Here is a 12,617-nt window from a genome sequence, read left to right on the forward strand (position 1 = left end):
TACTATTGAAAGATGCTTTTCGGCCATGAAAATTGTGAAGACATATTTACGCAATTGCACTGGTGATAAACTTGAGGGATCTTGCTATTTGCTATATTTGAGAAACAGAAATTGGTGAAAGTTACCAACAATGCAGTAATTTGTCAGTTAGAGACCTTAAAGACCATTTTTGAAATGTATATTTTCATAATATTATTGTAGATACATATTTACGTGGCCTTTTTTTACTAAGTGATTTGCTCTCTTTTCTAAGAAAATCAGTTGAGGCCAGATATGGTTTTGGAGGTTTTGGTCTTTCTTGCTTAAATTTTTTTATAGTCGATTGATATTTTGATAAACATTTCATTGGTATATCGTAATAATTATTATTACATGGCATATTAGATATTAATGTTGCTTGGTGCATAGAACTGTGATACTCATAGGATCCCATATCATTTTCGGGCTTGTTCACTTTGCTAATATTTTCAACCTTATCTTTTTTTTTTAAAGTTATCAAAAATAAATTGCTACATTTAGTTTGTTACCAAATTTTAGTAAGTACATATGAAATCTTGCCAAAATTTGGTAACCTGGCTAAAATTTTAGCAACTTTACTAAAAAATTACAATGCCAAAATTTAATAAGATTAAAAATAGTAGCAAAGTGAACAAGCCCTTCGTTCTGGATTCGTCACTGATTGGTACTGCTAGCTCTAGAATAGCCAAAGCTGCAACGTAAGGGTGCACTGTCAACGTAAGGGGTTCTAGCACATTCTTTTGCAGCCTCAAAGCATCTCTTGCACGGGACCATTGGTCCATGATATAAACCTTCCCTAAACGTAGTTAGTTCTACGTTGCAACAACTGAATCTTAAGCTAGGACAAATTAAATTATGCCAATGATAGGCTTAACAATTCGATTGAAGTCCATCCTTAGAACAGAGTACAATTTGACACCATTAATCAAATAAATCCATTTTTAAATTTATAATAATTAATAGAGAAAGACTACACAACGGTATACCGTTGAACGGTATACCACTTATCCCCCATGCCGCGGCCCCGCGTGCCGGCTTCTCTCGAATATGTCGCGTGCTACGAGGATTATCATCACGCATGTTTACTGTGTGTATCAGTGTATGGTCTTGTTCCTGACAGCTAGCTAGTACCCAGCATGCCTAAGTCATGCCTTTGATACTAGCCTAGCTAGTAAATAAAACCGGAGATACTACTAGCTTGTTGTGCATGCCAAATCCCTGTAATAGCTACTAGTAGTCCCGTACCCTAGCTATGTAGGGTACTTATTATGGCAGAGCCTAGTAGCTTAGCTATGTGTCTAAGATGGGTTGCATCTATTTGCATGTGTCCTATACCATGCACGGATTAGACCAGACAAATAATACCTAGATTATATATGGATACAATGGATTCTAATTAGATATGTCATGTTGGGCTCTTGGTTATACCACATCTTAGAAACTCTAGTGTGTTATGCATAGATGCTAGATTATCATATCTGATATCTAGGTACTGGGTCAAATACCTAGGTACCAAGTATGAAACCTATAAATACAAGATCTGATGCCGAGTTATCGGGTCTAATAACTATAAGTACCGGATCCGATAACTAGGTATCGCGTCTGATACCTATGAGTACCAGATCGGATACTCGGGTATCGGGTATCTGATCTGATACCTATGAGTATTTGTTCCAATACCTATGCATAACGGGTCAGATACACAGGTACCGAGTATGATACTTATGAATACCAAGTCTGATACCTAAGTATCGGGTCTGATACCTATGAGTACCGATACCTAGGTCAGGTTTGATACTTATGAGTACCGGATCCGGTATCACGTATGATACCTATAAGTATCGGATCGGATACCCGGGTATCGAGTATCTGATCTGATACCTGAGTATCAGTTCCGATACCTGTACGTACTGGATCGGATACCCAAGTACCGAGTATGATACCTATGAATACCAAGTCTAATACCTAGGTATTGGGTCTGATACCTATAAGTACCGGATTCGATACCTAGGTCGGGTTTGATACCTATGAGTACCGGATCCAATACCTAGATACCGGGTTGATACATATTAGTAGCGGATCTGATACCAAATATAGGGTGTGATGGTACGAGACTTCAGATGTGATACCACTAATTCTGATATTTATGGGTATATACTTCTATTCAATAATCAAATAAAAAGATGGACTATGCATAGCTAGGCCAGAAAGTACAGCCAAACTTGCTCACGTGACGCTGGCATGCTGTGTTTAGGCTCATGCTACTAGCTCTAGTGCTTAATTCTAACTTTGCTAGTTGAAGCAGATATCAGACCCATATGGACCTAAAGAGGTGTAAGTAGTGCTGTATTAGAGTATTTCATAGCTATTTTATACTATAGGAGAAAAAAGACCTCTCGTCAGTCGTCACTATTCGGCAGCCTCCATGTGAAAGGACAGCACACGACACGCTTTCATAGAGAAAAAGAATCGGTAAGTGATTGATAAGTATAAATTATAAACTATACTGTTGAGACCGTACACTATCCCATAGTTTTTCTCTAATTAATACTCCATTAATCATACACTAATGACTTCCCTCAAAATATGTGCCGTCGAAATAGTTTAATCATTCAAATGCTACCTTCCGCTTGGACACCAAGATTTGACATTTTATTTAGAAAATAAGTTATCAAACATCACAGAAAAATAATGGACAACACCAAAAGCAGCGTTGTCAGCATGGCAATCTTTTAGGATTTTGGAGGAGTTATTAAGTTGAGTAGGTTCACAAGATAAGGGGCTTGATATTTCTGAAAAACACGCAGAAATCGTGTGTTTCTTCTTGCGCTAGCCAGCTGAAACCCTCTTCTTGCTTGCTCTATTTTGCATACTTCGCAAAGAAAAGGAGTAACACAAAAGAGCTGCCTCACCCTGCTCGCTGCTATTGCCCGGGCAGGTGCTTTTCTGCATCAACTTTTAAGAACTAGTAGTAAGTAGTAACCATGAAACAAAATTATAACCAATCTTAGAGATGATACAGTAACCATATTAACAGCAAACATAACTGCTCTTTCATGTGACTTTCACGCACAAGCACAAACGCATGAAAGTTGGACCATGGTGATACCTCCAGTTCTGTCCTCTTCCAAGAGACAAGGTAAAGGAAAAAAAAAGGATACAGAATGATTTACTACATAATCTAAATTAGAACGGTATCGTCATCTGCTAAAATGACATAAAAGAACATGAAGCACATTATTTGGATACAGAAGTGCATGTGGACCTTCATGTAATCTTACTACTGCTCAAACTAACAAAAATTACTCCCAGATCTTTGCGCAAGAGGAGCGAACAAAACATTCCATTTCCCCGGCTCTGCCTACTTTTGCTGATCACCCTTTGCTTCACAACTAGAATAATCCTTCCCCTGCCACCAAAATTACGATGATCTTTAATGACAAACACATCTTATGTCCATACATTTATATACATCAATTCATAGATATATTCACTAATCTGATAATAAAGGTGGCACAGAAAAACAAATCTACAAGATTGAAATGCAGACTTGCGAAAATATAACGATCGAACTTACTTAACTCCTCCAATGATTTGCCAACATTGCTATCACCAGATTGCATCAACTGAATCTTCCCTGCACAGATTAAAAAAACAAACACGAAAGCTTATACACAGATAAAGAAGGAGCAGAACATTATAACATCTATAGAGAGTGACAATGACAAGAACTAGGAAATTATATGACCACAGTTCAAGGCGAGACAAACATGTATACTGAATTTGGGTAGGCCACTCCTATCCTAAAAATATTTTCCATTGCTTCAGCCACGTCTCATGGCTTATGAGCCAAAACAACTATTCAGTGTTGCTACAGGAAAATGATTTGAACAAACGAGAGTATTCATTTAAAATTTCAGATTAGCATACATACCATCACGCCGCACACAGATCTCTGGTATATTTTTCACTTGATCATTAATTCTGTCATTGTAGACTCTGGTCTCAATATCACCCTCAACGTAGACTGCAGAACTGAAACAAAACATGATGACCATGTACTCTTAGTAACACTAACAATCTGAACTAAAGTTTGGATGCTATATCATAAAGGAAAATTAAATCTTATGCTTCAAGCCCTACTTCTTGACTAACTTCTGAACGGCAAATGCACCAAGCTGCTCATTGTGAACAGATATTCGATGCCACTGAGCTGGCATTGGCAAGTTTTCAGCACCTACTGTCCTCTGGTCAAACATGCCACCTGTTCCAACAGTAAAGACAGTTACTGTATGCCCGTTTCTTAGTATTTTCTGTACTGGCACTTGTCCAACTTTTCCACAAATAATTGCCTATCAAGTATCAGATAAATGAACAAGGGTCACAATTCTTTTCTTAAGAAACAAAGTGCATTTTCACAAAGAGTGCGCGTTTCATCAAAATACCCTGTGCACACCACGGAAAACGTGATCTGGCCTGGAATGTGTGAAATCATCTTCGGCATCACCACCCTTGCGATTCTTCTCATCGACATCAGAAAAAGACGCAGTCGAGTTCCATGCTTGCGATTTTCTGTAAAACTCTAAAAGCAACAGACACCAAACTCTCAGTTATACTTATATACACAAGATGAGCACCTTACACCAAACATTAGAAAGGCTAAAACTAAGTGCCCACCAACTGAGTTTCTTTGCTGTCCTAGGAGCCTCCTCACGCTCATGCTCCGGAGCAATTTCGCACTCATCATTGTAAACCTAAATACACAATACAGGTCACACAGCTGTGAAATCTTGTTGAAGACTTGAGAAATGTAAGTATGAATGGCTGAACGAACAGGGAACTTCACACTGCCCCGTATACTTCGCCCTCTATGAAAGTCCCTACCAACTCCATAGATATCAAGAAAATCGAGAAGAAACCGGATGGGTTAACCGGAGGGAACGAAATCGATCCCCAAGTCCGGATGGATTTCCAATCTACGGGACGCCGGCGCTGCGGAGGAGGAAGGGATGCGAGGGAAGAATGGGGGGATACCTTCGATTCGAACCGCAATGAGGACGCTGAAAGGGGATCGGCGTCGGCCGCGTCGGCCTCCGAACCGTCTCGCCGCCGCCGGCCCGTGCGCGCGAGCAGGAAAGGAAGCACAGCCGCAGCGGAGGAGGAGGAGGAGGTTGCCGGGCTTGTCGCCGGCGGCGCGTGCCAGGAAACGCCTCCGGCTCGGTGGAGTCGAGCAGAAGCCGCCGGGCGGAGGAGAGACACCGAAGATGGAGAGAGACTGCAGAGGGGAGAGAAGATATTTCGGATATTTGGTCATTCGTATTTTTTTTAGGGTAAACGGCGGGAGCTCTGCCAATTTCATTAAGGAGAGGAGAAAAAGCAACAAATGTTTTTTACAAACCTATACAGCAAGGATCCCAAGCATTCTTCTATCAAGGCAAACCGGGGAGATAAGGGACTAAAATTTTAAGAAAATGAGAAGCAACTAGAATGAGAGTACGGGTACTACTCATCTGGAACATGCGCTCCAACGTAGGTTTTGCACATAGCGATAATTGAATCAACCATTTGCATCACTGTACTATAAGTGCCATTGAAGATTCTTGCGTTGCGCTGTAGCCAAATGCCCCAAGCTGTGTAGATGAAGAGGCCATCAAAATTTCTTCTTTGTTCTTTGGCCATCTCTCTTCTGCAGGCTGACCACCATCGTAGCATATCTCCATCGAAGGTGGAAGCCACCGGCATGTGGAGCCCCGCCTTTTGCCAGATGTGTCTCCATACCTATTTAGCAAAGGCGCATTCCATGAGGAGGTGCGTTGCTGTCTCCGGTTATACTCCACACAGAGGACAAATGTGGCTGTTGTCCCATCCACGAAGCTGGAGTTTGTCGGCTGTGACGATCTTTCTATGGATCATGAGCCAACCAAAGAATTTGCATTTGTTTTCTACCTTCGCCTTCCAGAAGAAATCAGACCTATTGTCTTGTATGCCTCCAACGAATTGGATCCTGTAGGCGGAGTTTGCTGAGTATGATCCATTTGGAGTCCATCTCCAAACTATCGCATCGTCTATGCCTTCATGCAACTCCACCTGTTGGATTTGGTGCCATAGAAGGATGAATTCCCTAACCTGTGTTGTGGTATTCATTCGTCTCATCTATTTCAACCAGTGGTTCCCTTGTATCTCCTGTGCCATTGATCTGTTCTTTCTCGTGGCCAACTGATAGAGGGAAGGGTAAAGTTCTTTCAGGGGTGATCCGTTCAACCATCTGTCATGCCAGAATTTTGATTTGTTGCCATTTCCAAGGGTTATTGTGGTCGAAGCTCTGAACAGCTGCTTATCTGTTTCATCACAAGGAAGACTTGATCCCTGCCAAGGTTTGTCGACGGCGGTCCATTCCTGCCAAAGCCAGCGGAGTCTTAAAGAGCGACCAAAAAGTTCGAGGTTTGTTATACCAAGGCCTCCCATGTTTTTTGGTCTACAGACCCTCTTCCAGTTAACTAGGCAGTGTCCCCCCTGTGCCTGTTCTGACCCTGTCCAGAGGAAGCCCCTACGAATTTTGTCGATCTATTTTTCAGCCCATTTTTAAGGGGGAAAACAGTGAGGTGATAGGTCGGGAGGGCGGAGAGGGTAGACTTTATCAGAACCGCCCGACCAGTCTTGTTTAGTAACTTTCCTTTCCATGTTTGGAGCCTAGCTGAGAACCTATCGATGAGAGGTTGAACATCTGATTTTCTGAGTTTCCTGATGTGGAGTGGAAGACCTAGATAGGTAAAGTGAAGTGTTTCATCTGTGCCGGGAAGGGGGAGAGAATATCCTGTAAGTCGAGGGTGTCACATCTAATGGCATAGACTTCGCATTTGGATAAATTGGTCACCATGCCTGTCGCGAGGCCGAAATTTTGAAGAATCATTTGGATCGTTTGGAGTTCCCGTTTATCTGGTCTAAGGAACACTACAGCGTCATCTGCATATAAGGCCATATTGAAACGAGCAGTCCACTTGTGGAGCGGTTGGAGGAGGCCTGCTTCCTGTACTATGGCAAGGAGTTTTTGCAGAGGATCAATCGCAAGAATGAAGATCATGGGTAATAAAGGGTCTCCCTGACGTAATCCTCGTCCATGCAAGAAGTTGTTTCCTGCCTTCCCATTTAGGAGGATCTTTGATGAGGACGTTGCTAGAATGGAAATAATCCATCCAATCCATCTGTCTCCGAATCCCAAATATCTGAGTCTGTCTAGAAGATAAGGCCAGCTGATCGTGTCAAAAGCTTTTGCAATGTCGAGTTTTAGCAGGATCGCGGGGATTTTGGAGGATTGGAACTCACGCACCATGTTGTTTACGAATAGGAAGTTGTCTTGGATGTTTCTGCCTTTTATGAAGGCACTTTGATTCGTTGAGACCATCTGTTGCAATTTTGGGGCCAATCTGTTTGCTAGTAACTTGGAGAAGAGCTTTCTGAAGGCATGTATGAGGCTGATTGGCCTGTAATCACCTACCCTTAAAGCGTCAGTCTTTTTTGGTAGAAGGGCAATGTAGGCTGAGTTTAAAAGCCATAGACTATGAGTGTCGTGATTAGCAACCTGATTTGCTGCCATGACGATATCTTCCTTAATTATGTCCTAACACTTTTTGAAGAAAGCACCTGTGAAGCCGTCGGGACTGGGGGCATTGTCTGATCGTGCTTGGAAGATTGCCTCTTTTATTTCGTCTTCCGAAAAAGGTTCCTCTAGATTTGTGAGGTCTTGCACCTGTTCCTGGAGACAATTGAAGTTTATTGCTCCGGAGCGAGATCTGTCTTCACCTAAGTGGTTTTTGTAAAAAGAGAGAAGTTCATTTTCTTTTTCCTCATGAGAGTGCGCCAGGACATTTTCAGTCAGGAGGTGTTGAATGAAGTTTTTCCTTTTTCTCGCGCTGGCCTTGATTTGGAAAAATCTGGTGTTTGCATCCCCTGCTCTAATCCAGGTTTGTCTGGATCGCTGGCGGATTCTCACCCTGTCGAGGGCTGCCAGGCCTAGTAATTTCTGTTTAAGGAACCGTCTGAAAACGGTCTCTTGAGTTGTCAATGCGCGCTCCTCCTGTGCTAAATCAAGCCTGAAGATCAATTACGTTGCAATGTCCATTCTAAATTTGATCCCACGCACACTGTTCCTGTTCCATTTTCTTAAAGCCTTTGTTGTCCTGGCAAGTTTGATATGGAGACGCTTGATTGCATCAGGTCATTCGGTATTTTGCTGAGACTTCTTTTATTTCAGATTTAAATTTCGCGCAGTGCCAAAGCAGAAAAAAAATTATTTCCTGGTAATTATTTTACTTGGGATTGAATAAGTAGTACTGATTACTCCCTTCGTTTTATATTATGTTCCATGTTATAAGTTAGTTTCGATTTGTCTCGAGCATCCCCCAACAGATGCTCTATTCAACCCTTCATCTGAGAAATATATAGTGAATGGGAGTGAAAAACCGGCCTCTAGCGGATACGCCATCGGCTTCACCAAAAATAGCAGATCATTAAAACAGGAAAGAGGAATGCCAATTCGCAACCGCCGCTTTGGGTTGAGCTCCTGCCCCTATCTGGAGTTCACAGCGGCGGCAGGCAAAGCGAGCGGAGGAGGAGAGGCAAGGAGGATGAGGCGCGGCTCCGACTAGATTGGCTAGCAAAGGAATAAGGGAGGTAGCCAGGTGGCACCAACCGGATCTAGGCTGGGAGGTTATTAGAGAAGAACCGCCACCGTGGCTCCTCCGCCCGGCGACCGTCATTGCTGTTTATGAGTGCTGGAGTTAATTTTTGATAAATAAATGGCGTAAAACCAATTTGATAACTGGAGTTAAGTTCTTCAAATATTGCACAGTCGTCTCATATAATAATATTTTCTTACTTGGACACTTAAAAAAGTTAACACTCATAACTAAAATAAAACTGAAAACAAGAGTTCGAAGATGACAGATATGTATCTCTACGTAAAAGCTAGCTTACCATTAGAATAATAATGTCAAATTTGTAAGTTCTATCCGTAAAAAAAAAAAAAAAACTAGCGATGCTCTAGCGCTTAGTATTAAACTTCCACTGTTATTAAGTTATTAATACAATGATTTTGAGCTGTTGTATCATTTATGTTTTTCCCCGCTAAATCGATATGTGATCATCTATTGCACTGGTATCGCTGATATTTCATCGGAAAAGAAAAAAAAGGAAGAAAAAAAGGTTTAGTCACTGCTAAATGACAACTATGCCCTCCGCACCTATTTTTTCTGACAATAATACTCCTCTATGTTTCTACTAACACTAACTGAAGTATTAGTATAAATAGAATTGAACTATTCGATCAAATGATTTGTACTATCAGTAGAGAGCACCGTAGTGAGACTGAAAGGATATGTTTATGGAAAAACTTTCAGTTTATCAAAAAATTTCACATGACATCTGGCAGCCCAGCAGAGATCGAGCTGCATGCATGGATTAATGAGTGGTTGGTGAACTCGATCTTTATAAAACGGAGGAACTACCGTCGGTAACTAGCAGCCTAGCCCGGACCTGTTTGAGCAATCTATAAAGTTGGCAGAAACATCACAAACCGCATAGTCAATGCCAGGAAAAAAAAAAGGTCAGATAGATGATTATCGTAGCTAATTGGAATGGGAGGTATCCGAGAGACCGGTTGCAGTTGGAGTGATATTCCGGGTATACCTGCTTTTGCAAGGATGGTGCACATGTATGAACATTCCGTGTCACGAGCAGAAAGAGCCAGTTTGCTTATCTGAAGCCGGTCCTTCAGCCAAAGGAGATTCACAGAGAGCGCCAGATTCTTCTAGTATTCGAAGGCTACTGAGCTTGTTCAGCTCAGACCGTACGTACGCCAATCTTTTCAAAGGGTGTGTTTAGTTGGAAAAAAGAAAATTTTTGGGTGTCACATCAGACGTTTGACCGAATGTCGGAAGGGTTTTTCGGACACGAATGAAAAAACTAATTTCAGAACTCGTCTGGAAACCGCGAGACGAATCTTTTGAGCCAACTTAAGCCGTCATTAGCACACGTGGGTTACTGTAGCACTTATGGCTAATCATGGCCTAATTAGGCTCAAAAGATTCGTCTCGCGATTTATAGCTAAACTGTGCAATTGGTTTTTCTTTTTGTCCACATTTAATGCTCCATGCATGTGTCCAAAGATTCGATGTGATGGGTGAAGGGGAAAAATTTTGGGAACTAAACTGGCCCAAAGAACCTGGCCGAGCGGCTAGAGTATGTAGGGGGCTCAAAAGCTCAAATGCAGGGATAGCACCACTTTTCTAAACCGCGGAATATCAAACAGCTAAGTGACTTTTTTAAGGTGACTTTATATGATATTGTTATCTTGAGTAATATTCTCTTTTTCTCTGAGTCATGGGCTACACATGTTATGTCATGTTTATGCAAACTTTTTATAATTAATGTTTATTCTTATTGCTTGCGAATTGATCCGAGTAGAAAAGGTGTCAGATAGTAAAGCTCTGTTTATCCATGAGTACCGATTTCTACGTGTGCATATGAACATTTTTTCGAGCCAATTCCTAGCAGTTGGGGGCTAATCGGATATATTGTATAACGCAAGGTGCTAGGTACTACTTAGAAAAATCCGAAAGCATGCTGCACAGTTTGTCTTCTACTCTTACTGATCACAAAAGTATCTGAGTGATATGAATTGATCCGTGAAGCTTTGCTACATGAATCCAAGTTACACAAACATGTGTCTGGGAAGTGGAGCCGACTTACGGTTACATGGGAATAGTGTTTAAACGAAAGGAGTAAACTACTCGGGGGAATTAAAATCATAATAAGAAGGAACACATATTTACTTAGGTTTTACTCGAGTAATTGATCAGATACTACTCATCCTCATGCTATTTGTTTATATTGCAGGGTTCAGAACTGCATACGCGTAATAGGGATACATTGGCATGAGCCTAACTCCTACGCTCGAGGTGTGGATCAGTTGGTATACCACATGAGCGTTGCCAGCTGAATGCTTACGTTACTCTGGACTTTGATACCATCTTTATTTTAGTACGTCCCATAAGGGATAAACCACTCGAATCAGAATATTGGAAGATTTATAAATGTTGTGATGTTGTGCGTAATGGGCTTAGGGCCTTTACATTCAGTAGTGGGCTAAACTAAAATAAGGTGTGGGTATACTTGGCTTGCTCATTGGGTTGACTGCTGGTTATGTTAAAGCCCTGTTTAGTTCCCAGGTAAAAATTTTACACCCTATCATATGATACATGTATGGTAGACAAAAAAATAACTACTTAAATAGTTTACGTGTAAATTGCGAGATGAATATTTTAAGCCTAATTAGTCCATGATTTGACAATATGGTGCTACAGTAAACATTTGCTAATGACGGATTAATTAGGCTTAATAAATTCGTCTCGCAATTTACAGGTGGAATCTGTAAATTATTTTGTTATTAGTCTACGTTTAATATTTCAAATGTGTGTCCGTATATCCGATATGACACGCCAAAACTTTACACCCTGGATCTAAACACCCGCAAAATCGTAATGCAGGTGTTGTTTTCTTGGAACCCTACAAATACAAAAATTATGATGCTCCTCATAGTGCTATAGAATAGGTGAAACTCATAGTTTTCTTGGGTATCAACAACATGCCTTGACGCCGAGGCCTTCACGTCACCATCTCCGTCCTTGCGGCCTTCTAACGAGGTATTCGCTCGACGAAGCCGGCGTACTTCAAGTCTTCGGCTTTTGCCCATGTGGTTTCTCATTCATCCTTCGCCGCTTACCGCCGGTCCAGGCTTGGGACCTAGGTCCTTGGTTTCGGCAGGTTCGGCCGAAGGCCTTTCGTGGCACTCCTCCAACAGGGACTAAAGAAGGCGCAGGCCGACACATGGCTACGCCATCTTTATTTCCGGTTGGTGTTACCAACCTGGACTAAAGATGCATCTTTTGTCACGGTTATTTCACCTGGGACTAAAGATGGCTATCTGGCTATCTTTAGTCCCTGATGCACCGTCCCGGTTGCACAACCGAGACAATAAGGGCTTCCCAACCGGCGGCAAAGATCACTTGTGCAGCAGTGTGCGCAACTCAGTTATATATCGTATTGAAAACGTACATTTACCAGTTTGTTGTGGTTCGAAGTCTTGATATAGGGAGCATCAAATCTGATTTGGTATAAGATTTTACTCGATGTGATTCATGCATATAGAGCCATACACAATACAAACCTCATGCCACATTTGATAGTGCACAAGGTGCGTTCAAATAATTCAACAAATTTGAGCAGCCTAGAAGGTGCATATTTGACCAAGCTAGAATGCCAAGAAGAATGGCAGAGCGCACAGCCAATGTCCCAAAGCTAGCCATGGGATTTAACCAAGAACAAATTCAAAACAAGGTCACCCAACGGAACTTCGTGGGCAGGTTGAGAGTAGAAGGTAATAGGAATGGAAGGCATCAGACAGATCAGTTGCACCTAGACTGATCCTGACTGTACTACCCGTTTGTGGACTGGATGGATGGGAAACCTGCCTCAACATTCTGTGTGGTAAACAATTAGCCAACAAGGACAAACATCATCATCCCTACCCACACTCAGTGAGA

The 12,617-nt window shown here is 41.8% G+C and overlaps 1 protein-coding gene across 1 annotated transcript; it reads right to left on the minus strand.

Annotated features, from left to right (window-relative positions):
- Positions 1–3,032: 3,032 nt before the first annotated feature.
- On the minus strand, positions 3,033–5,313 carry LOC4335578 (single-stranded DNA-binding protein, mitochondrial). Its single transcript, XM_015778769.3, has 7 exons — positions 5,053–5,313; positions 4,696–4,772; positions 4,464–4,600; positions 4,162–4,370; positions 3,953–4,053; positions 3,596–3,655; positions 3,033–3,427 (listed from the first exon to the last, which is right to left on the minus strand). Exons 2-7 carry the CDS (start codon positions 4,763–4,765, stop codon positions 3,411–3,413), a joined length of 594 nt encoding a protein of 197 aa, XP_015634255.1. The 5' UTR covers positions 4,766–4,772; positions 5,053–5,313; the 3' UTR covers positions 3,033–3,410.
- Between the last annotated feature and the right edge of the window lie 7,304 nt (positions 5,314–12,617).

The sequence above is a fragment of the Oryza sativa genome, chromosome 4 (assembly GCF_034140825.1).
Source record: "Oryza sativa Japonica Group chromosome 4, ASM3414082v1".
NCBI classification, from domain to species: domain Eukaryota; kingdom Viridiplantae; phylum Streptophyta; class Magnoliopsida; order Poales; family Poaceae; genus Oryza; species Oryza sativa.